General features: G+C 49.8%; 1 protein-coding gene across 1 annotated transcript in view; it reads right to left on the bottom strand.

Annotated features, from left to right (window-relative positions):
• Nucleotides 1-14,643, bottom strand: part of Chat (choline O-acetyltransferase) — a 46,108-nt gene extending 31,465 nt beyond the window's left edge. The window contains exons 1-6 of the mRNA XM_050140598.1: nt 14,575-14,643; nt 10,717-10,908; nt 10,104-10,222; nt 8,799-8,852; nt 4,200-4,380; nt 2,082-2,259 (exon numbers count right to left, since the gene is read on the bottom strand). Coding sequence (XP_049996555.1) covers nt 2,082-2,259; nt 4,200-4,380; nt 8,799-8,852; nt 10,104-10,222; nt 10,717-10,908; nt 14,575-14,640 — 790 coding nt within the window. The 5' untranslated portion in view covers nt 14,641-14,643. The remainder of the gene's footprint in view (nt 1-2,081; nt 2,260-4,199; nt 4,381-8,798; nt 8,853-10,103; nt 10,223-10,716; nt 10,909-14,574) is intronic.
• Between the last annotated feature and the right edge of the window lie 342 nt (nt 14,644-14,985).

The following is a 14,985-nucleotide window of genomic DNA, read 5'->3' as shown; positions in this document are numbered from 1 at the left end:
ACCTTTCTGTAGCCCTCTATTTAGGACCAAATATACAGCAGGTGCTCGATATTTGGATGAAACAATAATTAATTGGTAAGTGATAAATATGTCTGGGCCCAGTATCCTTGGAAGGCCTTTGTTGTTTTATTTAACGTGTGTAATCGCACTGCTTCTGTGGTTGGCCTTGTAGATATGGAAGTTAAACCATGAGGTCCCTGTCCTACCAGGCCTTCTAGATGGTGGCAGGGAAGCAGAGCACTGACCAGACAAGAGCAGAGCTTCCTTCAGCTTGGCAAGTCATTCAAGATAAGAAAATAGGTCAAAAGGATTGCAGGAATGGTTTAGGGGTTAAGAGCAATTACAGCTCTTTCAGAGGACTTGAGTTTGGTCCGGGATCCACCCGTGTATGGTGGGTCATAACTGCCCATAACGCCACCTCCAGGGTTCTAGTATCTTCTTTGCATCTCTATGGACACCTGCACTCATGTGCCCATATACCCACACACGTGGCTGACAGTAATGAAGAAAGCTTAGGGAGGCCTGCAACCTTGACACCAGTTGAACTTGCCACGGTACAAGGAGTCTACCAGGTCTGGAGGAAGAACTTTCTAGAAAGAAGAACTAGAAAACACAAACACTTATCACCTGAAAGCCAGACCCCCATCCACCTGACCAGCGCAGACACCTGTTTCTCTTCTTGTGAGTCCAGGGCAATGTGTCCCTACAGTGTGACTGACTTTGTCCACACTTATCTATCTGCCTAGGCGACATCCTCTGTCCCACCTGCCTCTCTCCCTCATAGTTTCCCAAAAAGACCTTTCAAGTCCTATTTGGAAGTGTTTCCTGTGTTCTCCAAAGCCCTGGGGCATTCCTGTGGCACCTGCTCTCCCTGTTCTTCATATGGGTAAAGATGCCGTTCTTGTGTATGTGAACTTCCTCTTCATGCCTTCTCCTATCCCTGAGCTGCATGGGGGCAGAGGCTTTGTCCTTTCTGACTCTCACTCCCCAGGTGTGTGAGAGGTTCCTCAGTTATACACACACGGGCTGAATTATTGACTGGTCCTTTGCAATCCCTAGCAGTGGGTGAAGACACCCAAAAGTCTGGCTTCTCGCTACACGACATCCAACATAGGCAAGAAAGGAAACCATTCATTCCTCCAATGAAGGCTGGCTTTGGTTCCAAAAGTAGTTTCTAGAAGATGATTAGAAACTTAAAACTGGGGGTAGAGAGACAGTTGATAAAAATTGATAAAACATTGATAAAAATGGTTGCTTTGCAAGCACAAAGGACCAGTTTGGTTCCACTGAAACCATGTAAAGTTAAAACAAAAACCACACTGGGCATAATATAACACACTTGTAATCTCAGCATGGGGAGAGATGGAGGCAGATGGATCTCTAGGGCTTTCTGGCCAGCCAGTCTTGCTTCCTTTCTGAATTCCAGGACAGAGAGAGATTATGTTTCAGAAAAGTGTGTGTGTGTGTGTGTGTTGTAGGGGGCACCTGATGAATGACAGCTAAAGTTGTTCTCTGATCTTCACGTGTAGACATGCACACATGTGCACCTGCACACACATGAACACACACACACACATACGGGGGGGGGTGTAACTAGTTTTCTAATAGGGTTGTTTAGAAGCATCATAAGACCAGCCAGAGGAACATGCATCAGGTTGAAGATGAAAAGTCATATGACCAAGAAACCAGGTGAAGAAGGAGCCCAGCTATACTTCCAGAGGGAGGCCCTATACCAGATTCCCATCTGCCTTCTCTTCCAGGGACTCCAGTCTCCAAATGAACATTACACAGCCCACCAGTAAGACATAACTGCTGACTGTCATCAGGACTTGCTATTCCCAGATGACCCACAATTCTAGGGCTCCTTTCTCTCATCAAGAAAGCTAGAGAGCTAGGGTATCATCACATAGACTGCAAAGGCATAACAGGACCCTTCTGTTTCAAGGGATCTCCCCACTGTCTCATCCTGAGCTGGAGAGAGTCCTGAGCTCCCCGCTATGGCTAATGGAGACAAGACTGGAGGAGGAAAAGCTGATGGGCAGGAGGATGGGATGGAGGATGGGCTGGGTGCTGCAGCTAACCTTTTAGGAGGACCATCCTGGCCTTGGCCCACTCGCTCCTCCCGTCTGAAGTCAGCAGGCCGATTGGAGGCAAGCGTTCATCCTCGTTGGACGCCATTTTGACTATCTTTCTCAACTGAGTGAACAGATCACCCTCACTGAGACGGCGGAAATTAATGACAACATCCAAGACAAAGAACTGTAGGGGAAACAGGTCAAACACATCACTAGTGGCAGCCAGCCCAAGGCTCCAGACCTTCATGGAGCTCAGGCTCAAGGTTCCCAAGGTGGTTAATGTTTCTGAGTTGTCTTATTTTGGAGAGCACCCAAATATGTTGACTGTACTTGATTCCAAGCTCTCCCTAACACAGACCTGTTTAAACCTAGCTACAAGAAAGATTCTCTTTCTTTCCTTTTTCTTTCTTTCTTTTCTTTTTTTGGTTTCTAGCACATGCATCATCGTGTTTGCAGAGAGTCAAAGTATAAACTGGCACAACCACTGTGGGAGGGCTGCGTCACTGTCAATCAAAACTAGCAGTGCTTGTCTCTGACTCAGCAGCTGCACTTGTGTATGCAGAGTTTAGCCTAGGGCTTAGGGAAGCACATTCATGTGTACCAGAAGAGTGGGAGATAGTGTGTGCGAATCAGACTTTTTGTATTGGCAAAACAATAGGAAGAGCCTGGGTGTTCTTTTGGAGTAGACTGGCTAAGTAAAATGCATTGCACAATGAACAAGAGCAAACAGCTACAGGCAGAGCTTTGGGTACAGATCTAAACAGTACTAACAACACCAACAACAAACCAACAGTTGTAGACAAATATTAAAATAGAAAACCAACGCACAAAGCACTCAGTATACCTGTGCACATGCGTCTGTGTATGCCTGAGCTTGGCATGTATGCCCTGTGATGCTGAGATGCTGTAGCTTTGAAAGCCAGGGCCTTGCGTGGACTTGGTAAAACAGAATCATTCTTGACACAGCCTGCTGCCTCCTTTCCAGCATATGGACATGAGTAATCGCCCCACCCGCCACCCTCAGGGAGGTCCATGAAGTCTGGTCTATGGTTGTTTCCAGAAGGCTTGAATAACGTGCCGTATGGAGGCTAAGAAATGTTTGGTTTGACTTTCTTTGAATGAAGGTGAAGAAAGGCTTTCACTTTATGACTGGCTGCTCAGAGTATCACGTGACTGGGAAGCATCCTGCTAACTTTGAAACCCTCAAACAGTGGTCACAGCTACGCTCAGATAATAAACTTTCCCCAAGCTCACAATTTACTGAAAGGAGCCCAGGAAGAAACCATTACACAATAAGTTGAGAGGGTGGATAGGGAGGCAGAGATGGCTGCTAAACTTAGACTTTCAATGTAAAAAGGCAGAAAGACACCCGCCCCCCGAACCCTACCTACTTTTTGTCACAAGAAATATTTTGTGAACCATCAGCATACAGGATAGACAGTGTGCTGGGTACTGCGACAGGGTCAGTAGCCTTCATGCTCAGCTTGTTCCTTTGCATGGGGACCCTTACCAGCCCTGTGGAACTGTGTCTGAAATCCTGTACTTTAGGCTATAGAGCCTAGCCTTGGGCAGCTGGTAGGACTTGACATCCTTCTTCCTCTTACACACACCATCAGCCTCCCTAAACCTCATTTTCTTGCCTGTCAATGCAGACTCAAAGGCCTCCTCTACAGCATCATTGTAAATAATAAAATGAAGCTAATAAATGTAAGTTCTGGACCTGCAGTCTTACACATGGAGGTCTCTTCTGTTAGTTCATACTCTGTCCATCCATCTGGTCTCCAGGAAGGACAGGGACTCTATGGAAATGAATAGCTTTGGAGATGAAGGCCCACTAGCTGGGTCTTCAGCCTGACGGTTTCTCAGGGATAAGAACCGGGGGGGGGGCATTCCCTAACTGAAAATTCTTTTCATTCTTAAAATACAGTTGCCAGAGAGAAATGGATTGAGTAGGGAGTCCTACCTGGGGGGCACCATGCCCCAAGCTCAGTGAATGACTCAGGGAACCAGCCTGTGCCCTTGTGAAGGAGTGGGAATGGATGGGCACTGTATGCCCCCTGCGCACGCCACTCTTTGCTCCCCACCCTCTCAGAGTCTGAGAGCCCGTGACAATGGGCCACTTACCTGGTTGCGGCAGGCCACAATGACGTGCTCAGGCTCAGGCATGACGCTGCTCTTCTGGGCCACCAGTGTGTCCTGGGTATGGCCAGGAAGCCGGTAAGAGGAGAAGAGCCTGTAGTACTGCTTCATACAGAGGGGCTGCCCTGAGAGTTGGCCCTTGGCCGAGTCCGTAGGGAGGGAGTGGCTGGAAGGGGAGAGCACAGAGAGGGAGGCAGGCAGGTGTGAGAGGATGGAGGAGAGAAGGCACTGGGATGGACTCTATTGTTTTTGCATCAGACCCAGGGCTGTGTGCATACTAAGCAAATCTGCTACCCCTGGGCTGCTACCCCATGCTTTCTTATGACTAGGCTAGAGGTGTACCAAACGTGCGACTGCACTATGACAGAGCTCTTCTTCAGCTTGTGAAGTCATGGAATGTTCCATTTCCCCAAATCTCCACAGCTCCACCCTCATCCCATTCTCAAGCAATATATGGGAAATTTTTGCCTTTTAACCAACCCCCATGCCTTTGTTTACACTAATTTTTTCTCGGCACACCTTTCTCCCCACCCTTGCACTCCATTGTCTTTTTAGAAAACTCCTCCTTCAAGACTTGATTCTTTATTAGCTCGTCTTGAAACCTTCTTAAAGTTCAAAGTAGAAAGTTCTTTTTGTCATATGGTTTATGAATAATATATCTATTATTCCATCTGTCCACCCACCTATCCACCCATCTACCTACCCATCCATCCATCCATCCATCCATCCACCCACTCACCCATCCACCTACCCATCCATCCATCCACCAGCAAGCCATCCATCCATCCATCCATCCATCCATCCATCCATCCATCCATCCAACATTATGCATGGCTAAATCATCCATCCACCCATTTGCCTATTTATCCACCAAATCTATCAGTTCATCCCTGTATTCATCTCTCCAAATATTCATCCATCTATCATTCATTCACTACCACCATTACCCTTCCATCCATCTATCCATCCATCCACCCGCCCATCCATCTGTCTATCATGCATTTTTCCATCTACCATTCAACCACTCACACACCCACCATGCACCTATCTATCCGTATATACATCCACCATCCTACCACAACCATCATTCATTCATACATACATACATACATCTGCTGTGGAATATTATTTTAACTAGGCAAAGAAGTGTTACACTTGTTTATGCTGCAGAATATGACTTTAACTGTGTAAAGGTGTGTTGCTTTTGTTTCTGCTGCATTTGTTTAATCATAAAGATGTGTTGCGTTTGTTTCCCCTTGCTAAGGCACCTGATTGGTTTTTAAAGGAGCTGAATGGCCAATAGGTAGGCACGAGAGGGATAGGCAGGACTTCCAGGCAGAGATAATAAATAGGAAGGAAAATCCAGGCTTGAGGGAAGAATGAGAGAAGGAGGAGGAAAGAACGAGGGAGATGCCCAGGGTTAAGCCAAGCAGCTTCCAACCAGCAGGCATGAGAAGCAGTGAAGGTAAGACATACAGAAGGAAAGAAAAAATAAAAAACAAAAGGTAGATAAAGAGAAACAGGTTAATTTACATTAAAAGAGCTAGCCAGAAGCTAGCCTAAGTAAGACTGAGCATTCAAAACTTAATTCAAAACTATTACGTCTCTCTGTCACGATTTGGGAGCTGGTTGGTGGCCAAAAGAGAAAGCCTGGTACATCCATCTACCTAACATCCACCCATCATATGCTTATCCATGTGCTATCTGGTCATCCATCCATCTACAGTCAATGCACTCATTCTTATACCTCTGTCATGCATTAACCCAGTGGTTCTCAACCTGTGGGTCAATGACCCATGGAGGGGGCTGTCAAACAACCCTTCTACAGGGGTCACCTAAGACCACCAGAAAACACAGATATGTACATTATGATTCATAACAGTAGGAAAATTACTGTTATAAAGTAACAATAAAAATAATTTTATGGTTGGGGGATCAATATAGCATAAGAAACTGGTTTGCAGCATAAGGAAGGTTTAGAACCATGGCATTAACCCATCCACACATATGTCTATTCATCCACACATTAACACGTATGTTTACATCCATTTATTACATATGGATATTATCTATCTATCCATCCACCCATCCATTCACTAATCCACCATCTATCTGTCTTTTATGGGTTGAATGAGAAATGCTTCACCATAGGTTTGGGCAGGAGTCCAGGGCTAGGGGGGAGTTTCCTGGAGGCCTGCTTGACTGCGCTGAGCCCAAAGGGTAAGAAGTTTCCAGGCAGATGGGCTAGGTGGAGTGCCCACAGCACTGCCACACAAAGCGAGGATGTTCCATGGAAATGTCACGACTGACCTGTGCTAAGATGAATGCCAGGATCCCAAAGCACCTGTAGCAGTGCTCGGGATTTTACGCTAATTGAATTCAATACTAAAAGATGCGGCCTTACATTTTACACCTTCATAAGCTTTGTCTAGTGACTACTTTTTGGTTGTACTTCACAAAATTTGAAAATCAAGACCCTTCTCCAGAGATAGTTTGAGACTGACCAGTGGGCCAGGGGACGGCAGAAAGTAAGCCGGCAGGGCTGCCACCAAGTGAAGAGTGAGGGAGAGGCTACAAAAATGAGCAGGGCCACCGGGTAGGGGTTGGCAGCTTATGTTTGGGACATTAAAAAGGCCCTGGGGCTTCAACTTGCAGGAGCATGATTTGAATTCCATTTGCTTTTCTTTCTTTTGGGGCTAAGGGTTGAAGCTAGGGCCTCACCCACGCTAAGCACACACACCATCACGAAAACACAGCACTCTCAGCTCTGACTTTTGTATGTGTGTGTGTGTGTGTGCATGTGATTTGGTTTGGTTTTGTCAGTAGCAGGGACTAAACCCAGGGCCTCACCCATGCGAGGCAAGCACTCTAGTGCTCTACCACTGAGCTGTATTCCCAGCATGTCCTGTCCTGTTATTCTTAACGGCCTAACTTCTATAGGGAGAGGACCAAGTCTGTCCCTGGAAGCACCAGGAAGAAGGCTGTAGTCAAGATGGGGAAGCCATGTGGGCCAGCTAAGAAAGATGTTTGGAAGCCAGCTGGGGTAGGTGGTAGCCACTTCTGAGCACCATGGATGTCACGGGGCAGGGGGAGGAGGGGAGAGGGTAGGGAGGAAGAGTAGCCACAAGAGACTCGTGGATCTGCCAGTCCAGGTGTACTACTGCCTGTACTGAGAAAGCAGGATGGGGGAGGGTTGAGTGCACATGGAAGAAGCAAACAGAGCTCACTGGGCCCCTTTGTAATAACCAGGAGATGCCCCAGTGGGGATGCCTCCTGTTGGGAGCAGGTAAGAGGCCTAATTTCCCACCACCTTCCCCCATCAACACACTAAAAAAGTAAATGACCGAAGTGTCCTAGCCAGGCACTATGGGATTTGCGAGTACAGGACACAGGAACCTTTATGTGAGCTTGGATGGAAACAGATGTCTGTGTGTATGCATGTAATGTGCTCTCTCTCTCTCTCTCTCTCTCTCTCTCTCTCTCTCTCTCTCTCTCACACACACACACACACACACATCTGCATACTCGTGTGAGAGTTGGGAGTCACGCCTGCTATGATGGATGGCTCCATGGTCCCTGGGCTCTGCTGCCAGGGTGGGAATCTTCTCTCCTCTGCTCTGCAGTAAGGGTGCTGAAAGGGGCAAGCTCTCTGAAGACAGAGATGGCGTGTGAATGAAGAATGCACTCTAGAAGGCGATCCAGAAACACGGCAGAAAAGGGCAGCCCAGTATGGATAGAGAGCTGTCAGACTGGCCCCAAGTCAACATTCCTACCACTGTCTGAAACAACTCAGATTCAAGTGTGCCCACCCCGGGGCCAGAACCTCGCCTCTCTTCCCCTCTTCCCCAGAGGGAACGTGTGTCTTAGCTTCTGCCCCAAGGATGAGTAAACACTGACCAGGATCCACACAGAACAGAGTGAAGGTTACCCCTGTGCCCTCCTTGCCCTTCTTCTTCTTAGCTGTGTGGCCATGGATAAGTTGTGAAACTCCTCTGAGCTTCCTTCCTTGTCTATGCATAGGACATTGCTCTCCACCCCTCCTTCTTCCAGCCCCTGTGGCTCTTTGCTCTCCCAGTGTCTCTTGGGCCCTGGGATTGACTAGGAGAGGGACCTTCCTTCTAGAATGGAGAACTTACTGCCTGAGCAGCTCCAACCACCTATCAGAGTAGCCCATGTTCACTAAGTTGGGGAGCGTGTGGACACTAAGGCTCGAAGCAGGGAGACTATCATCCTGTTGGCATCGTTTCCCTTATCACCACCTCCTCCCACACTGCTTCCTTCTCCACCCTTCCTGGGAGCTCCAGACCCAAAGTGTCTAATTCATGGCACAGGCAGAAAGAAGAACAATTTCAAAGGTCAGAGGAAGGCAGTGCCTACTCAAGGAAAAAAGAATCCTTGATGGCCAGATGGGCTGGGCTCAGGCTATCCTGATGCTGGGCAGTGGGCAAGGGACACCACACAGCTGGATAAAAGACTAGCTCCCTGCTCTCTATAGCTCCCTGCATATCTCTCAGCAGGAAGACAGATGTGGGAGGAGACTGCCAAGCGGGGCCCTCCCCCTCCCAGGCTGGGCGCCCGGTATACCTGTCCAGCAGAGCCTTGTAGCTGAGCACACCAGAGATGAGGTTGGCTGCAAACCTGCAGGGACAAGGAGAGACCTCGGAGTTCTGTGAGCCCATCACACACTCCCCGTCCCCCACCCCCTCCTCTCTCTCACTTTTCCTTCCTCCTTCCTAACTTCCTCCTCCCTTCCTTTCTCCTCCAGCACTCTCCCTGCCCCTCCCTCTGCTTCAAACCCACTCATCTATCGCCTGCCATATGCCAGGCCCCGTGCGCACTAATGGGATGTGGGTCCCGCCGCCCTTCCCCCCAGGGCTGTCAATCCCGCCACAGTCTTGGATTAAAAATGGTCCTTCGGTAAGGACTGGGAATGGCTTCACTCTGGGGGTGGGGAGAGGAAACCAGAATCACCTTGAGGAGGAAGAGGTGCCCACAGGAGTGGTAGGAAAGGGAAGGTGAGGGGTGGGGTTCCCCTGGGCAAGGCCAGCCCTGTGTGACTGGATCTTCTGGGAAATGCAGTCTCCTGGGCAAGCCTGCAATTTGGATCCTTTTAGTGGCTAATGAAAAGGAAAGTGAGCCCTAGGAGGAAAGCCTCAGGGACCGGAGCCAGGGGACAGTGTCATCTTAACTGTCCACGGATGATGAGGCCTGGCTTAATTGCATGGGGTGGGGGAAATGCCCCTCAGATGCAATGTGGAGAACTGTCCTCAGATTCTATCCACTCTTGTTCTTTCTTCTCGGGGGAAGGGGGGCAAGTGGGAGCCTGGCTGTGCCTATGTTCACCCCCATTGAAACATTAAGAGGACGAAATTCTGACAGATTCCAAAAGGGAGGCCCTTCTTCCCTGCCCCTACCCACCACTGCCACCATTCTCAGGGCACCTAGGGGCCCTTCCAGCTGCTCACTGAGCTCTGAAATTGCGGCAGATGGCAGCTGTGCAGGCAGGGAGGGACGTCCCTCCTCCAGGAGTCTGTTTGGAGCAGGGCTCCAGGGGGCACCTGGAGCAGTGTATCCCAGTCAGGACTGCTTTTAAATGATAACTCATAGACCTAGCTGAGTCAAAACCACTGTGTGGGTCCCTGGGGCCATGACCCCCCATTAGTGCCATCAAAGAAATGTGTTTGGGGGCAAGACTATGAGCTTATTACTGAGAACCACCATGCCTAACCGCCCTTCTGGCCTGATGGTGCCAGGAGCTAATGTCTTGTACTGCTTGGCCCAGCAAGTTCAGCCAATGCACAAGCTCTGGCCTCTCCTTCCTGGCATGAAACAAGGCCCCAAATCTCAGTGGGTTCCTCTGCTGCGTACCCAGTGGCACCATGGCCTCACCTCAGCTGGTCATTGGTGTCCTGGAAGGGCTGCCGAGCAAAGATCACAGCAGGGCTAGAGTTGACTGGCAGGGCCAGGCGGTTATTGAGATACATGTCGTTCAGCCAGTATTCAGATACCTGCCGAGGAGCACAGGGGAGGGGGTGCATCACATTTGATCCCCAACAAACCTCTCATAAACAACAGGCACCAAAGGTCATCAGCCCTCTTCTGACTACCCTGGATCAGCATCCAGCCCTGTGGATCGATCGATCATTCATTCATTCATTCATTCATTCATTCACAAATGCACTAAGCCCCAGCTTGTGCTGAGCCTGCACCTTGCCATTCATCCACGCCTGTCCTTTATCTCTACCCCATATTGTTTCCTTTATTCCTTCCTCTTTCCCCATCTTTAGTGATAACATCCCTGCCCTGCCTGTTCTTGTCGTGCCTCAGTCCTACCTGTCCCCCGACTCTGCCTCTCAGATCATCTCTATCCCACTTTTTCCCTTCTATCATCCTATCCCAGTCTCCTCCCAGTCCCACCGACCTATTATCCTCACTCACATCATCTCATCTTCCTCCTTCCCCCTCCAGGGATCTCCTCACAGCTCCGTCTAGCCATCCTTACCCAGTTAGCTGTCTTCTTCTGCCTCTCCAAGAGTTTTTCCTGCAGAGTCTCACCCAGGCCACCAGGGGCCCCAAATCGCTTCACGATGGCCTGGCTCTTCCTGAACTGTTCCTCGGGTACCAGGTGTTGCATGCACTGCAGGTAGGTGGCCAGCGTTTGCTGCAGTGGGGGCACTGGCAATTTGGGTAGGTCCTGGAAAAGAGGGTTCATGGGCACTCACTCCCTTTCCTTAATGTGGTCCATACTTGTCCTTGAGTTGATGCCAGGACAGGTCTCATTCTGTCTTATCCACTCCCCATTCTGGAACCCGTTTACTGGGTTTAGTTCAGCACTCACGTAAATTAAAATCCTCCTGTTTGCTGTCCCTGGCACCGTACTATGCCTAGGTCTCAGGGAGGCACAAAACGCAGATGATAGAGCTGGACTCACACCCTGCCCCTGCCGTTGGTATCCACAGGTCCCGGTTCACACCCTGACCTTGATGCTGTCAGTTGTATGTCCTTGGGAAAGTTTCCTCCTCGGCAGGGGCAGGGCTCTTCACATGAAAAACGATGCTCTCACCGGATGGAAGGGATGACAGATGTGGACGTGCTTACAGCCCATAAAGGATGGGTCTGGGATGAAAGATCATTGGCGAGACTGCTGGCTGCTGGTCACTCTTCCCAGCTGTGCTCCAGGGCCTGTGAGCTCTCTTACAGAGAGAGCCAACTGGGTTAGGATAGCATTGGGTGGGACTCAGCTTCCTGGGGGTAGTGGTTACTTCTGCCCTGTGCTTCTTGGTTTGTGTTTCCAGGTGTGAAACCCAGGCAGGGGGCTGGTTCCATGTGGGGACTGGAGTCAGGTAGGGGACAGTGGAAATCTTTCCTGCCCAGATCTCTCCAAGCCTTGGGTTGTTTTCACCCATAGGATATGAACAGTAAGTCTTCCTACCTCATGGATCGCAAGAAAACAAAAAAAGTAACATTCTCCGATGAACATCTACTGGGGGTGGTTAACTGGCTCTAGCCATCCAAAGGGAAGCTCAAGAAGACATCTGTGGTTTCTGGGCTCCAGGGGAGGTGAGGGCAGAAAGGAACCCTCACTGGAATCCTCCCATAGGGGCATGGCCTGTTCAGTTAATCAACCATGTTTACCTAGGGGTCTTGTGTGCTTATGTCTTCAATGTGTTTCATAGCCAGGGCGAGGATTTCTGTCCATACGGATGAGAAAACTGTGACCCATAGTGTGAAGAGACTAATCTCTAGGTCCCATCTTAATTTTCAGTCAATGTGTTCTCCCCTCTCCTCCCCTACCCTGTCCTGCTCTCCCCTCCCCTCCCCTGTTCTCCCTTTTCTGCCCTGCCCTATCCTTCCTTGCCCTGCCCTCCTCTTCCTCAGGGCCTTGCACGTGTTAGGTAAACGTTGCTGTTAAGCTACAGCCCTAGCTCAGGTCTCCTCCATTCTCTGGGGATTTCCTCCCCTCCCCTTTCTGCTTTCCCTCCTGTTTCCCTCTCAGCCCTTGATGACAGAGAGGCCATCTTTAATGCCATTGCTTCAATTGTTGGCACACAGCAGGGTGCCTTCCTTCAGGGGTTTCTTGTCTGTGAGGCGGTGAGTCAAGTTTCTCCAGGGTAGTCAAAGGCTTGCCTGCCCACCGCCCACCCCAGTGGGCTGCTGAAAGCACCTGTCTTCTCCTGAGGCTCAGCCCTGGGTGGTGGCAGAACAGGTACCGATGCATGAATATGTCCTCACCTGTCCCATCCTGTCTCTGGAACTCACTGCTCTGGCTGGAGGTGGAACGCTGCTGTCCCGGGGAAGACTACAAATACAAGGGTGGGTCTGGACAGTTTAGCCCACTTCAGGCCAACCAGGTTGACTTCCCCTCAGCCACTCTTGTTCCTCCTCTTATCTTTATGGGGGTCTGTGTGGATGGGGCAGGCAAATATCTCCAGGAAGCATGGTCGTGTGGCCAAGAGTGGTGGCAGGTTTGACTAGAGTGTCTGGCTTTCACTTGTGCAGTCTGGGCGAATGGGAAGCAGTGAATGGCAACACGCACAAATCTCAGTTTAGACATCTCAGCTCCCGGCACGGTTCCTCCTGTGACTGTTGCCGACCTCCTGCCTTGTGAAGACTCAGAATCCTGCAACCTGCATATTTCCTTGGCTGGCTCCTATGAACCAGGCCTTGCACTGGTCTTAGAGACAGAGTCTGTCCTCCAGGAAGCTTCACCCCAATCAGTGCAGGGGAGGAAGAGGAACAGGCTGTAGCAGCAGAAGCATTGGGGGCAATGTTAGGAGCAAGTTCAAGGACAGAAGACTGAAAGTTCTGATAAGGCTGGCAGAGGAGCAAGAAGGGTGTGGCAGAGGGGCCAGCTCATGTAGGAACTTGAACTGAGATGCACTGCTCTATCTCTGGAAGGTTAGGTGCAGCGGGAGGGAGGATGCCTTCTCAGGGAGGCTTTCCCAAAAGGGCAGTGTTGTTTCAAGGCAGTGGAAAAGATGATGCTTAATGTTCCTGGGCCGAGGCAGTGGCTGCAGTTGGAACTGGGATGTGCCAGGGCTTGAGGAGGGGATTCAGCTTTGCCTAGGCAAGCATGCTGGACTTGAAACCATCTGAAGTAAAACTTGGGGTACAGTGAAGCTGGGAGAGGGAGATGGCATCTGACTGGTGCTGGGGCCTCCCCTTAGACTTGCGATTAAGCAGTACGGTCACCTGCATTCCCCAGCAGCCTAAGGCTATAGCTGGCATGTAGAAACTGCTTTTGCCCCAAAGCATTGATTCCTCACTTGGCCCACAAGGTAATTAAGAATGAGATGAAAGCCTGGCACCTTGACCTTCATGTTGAGTGTGTTCCATTTACTTTGGGTCAGACTCCTGCCTGGTTCTGCATGAAGGCACTATAACCACTCAAGGAGTATCTGTCTTTAAAAACAAAACAGCAACAACAATACCTAACCTAACTCAGCCCTCTGCATGGCTGAAATTAACCTAGCTAGGTGATGGTGGCACACACACACTTTTAATCCCAGCACTTGGGAGGCAGAGGCAGGCCGATCTCTGAGTTCGAGGACAGCCTGGTCTACAGAGCGAGTTCCAGGACAGCCAGAGCTACCCAGAGAAACCCTGTCTCACAAAAGCAAAACAAAACAAAGAGGAACTTTACCATCTCTCACAGAGTTTCCAATGCTCCTGAACCTACAACGGTGCCTAACTCTCTCCGGTCATTGTTCTAAACACCAGTTACCTTGTCATTCCCCAAACAGCACCAGCCAAAGCCTTCCAGAACAGATGCTCCTTCAAATCAGGGAAATTACCCGTAATAAGGAAGCTTCCCCTGGACCAGGAAAACTTGGAAACCAAACTACTTCCCCCAAATGGCCACAGAAGCAACTTCTGACCATCTTGCAGAATCATAGGTAATGATCAACAAGACCACATCTTGATCTGGATCAGGACTGTTGAATTGCACATATTTTTGCTCCTTTGCTGGTTCTTCCTCGAAAACCTCCAGTTTATGAGCATGCCTTGAAGACAGAATCACTGGACCCCTTTACCTGTTCATCTTCCCAGTGTGTCAGTTGCTCGTCTCTTTTATCTGCCTTTTGGTCATATTGCCTCCTTAATTGATATATTAAGGACAGATGGCTCAGTATGGCCTGTAGGAACTACTGGAACCAGAGCTCCAATAATAGGGCTACTAACACTTCAGACCCAATCAGACCTCTCTAAAGAACAGGACAGGGCTGGACTCTAGCCTTCTGCCTAGGAAAATACAGAGCTGGGGAATAATGCAAGGGCCGGTTCCCCTCAAGACTGCTCTGGGATTAAGAGTGTGCACGAGGAGAGACGGGTTAAAACACATGGCTCAGAAAGAACTCACCAGCTCCTCCTCGCTGCTAGAAGGCTTTGCAGCCATCTTTTGGGAGACCTTTTCCAGGATGGGCATCTTGGTGATTCTTGCTCCAGAGTAGCAGAGCTGTAGACCTTGGAACAGAGGAGAAGAGGCATCACGGAGAGACACCTCGGTCAGAATGAAGCCCTTACCTCCCATACCCTTCCAACCACACCAGAAGGAAGCCAGATCCTGACACTAGTGTGTCGGGAACTCAGTGCCACTGAGACTGCCGTCTCAGACCTCAGCCCTGTGTCCCTCACCACAGTGACTTCTCTGAATCCTGAGGAGAGAGAGAATGCATCCTCCTTGAGCCGCCAACTGGAACCTGCTTCTGTGGAACTGCTGTGACTTAAGGCTCACTGACCACTCCGAGTAACCCTGGGAGAAGCTGGACTT

Source organism: Alexandromys fortis, unplaced genomic scaffold (assembly GCF_014885135.2).
Source record: "Alexandromys fortis isolate MF-2015 unplaced genomic scaffold, M_Fortis_MF-2015_v1.1 scaffold_46, whole genome shotgun sequence".
NCBI lineage: Eukaryota > Metazoa > Chordata > Mammalia > Rodentia > Cricetidae > Alexandromys > Alexandromys fortis.
Note: the sequence above shows the minus strand (reverse complement) of the source record. Positions and strands in the feature narration are given on the sequence as shown.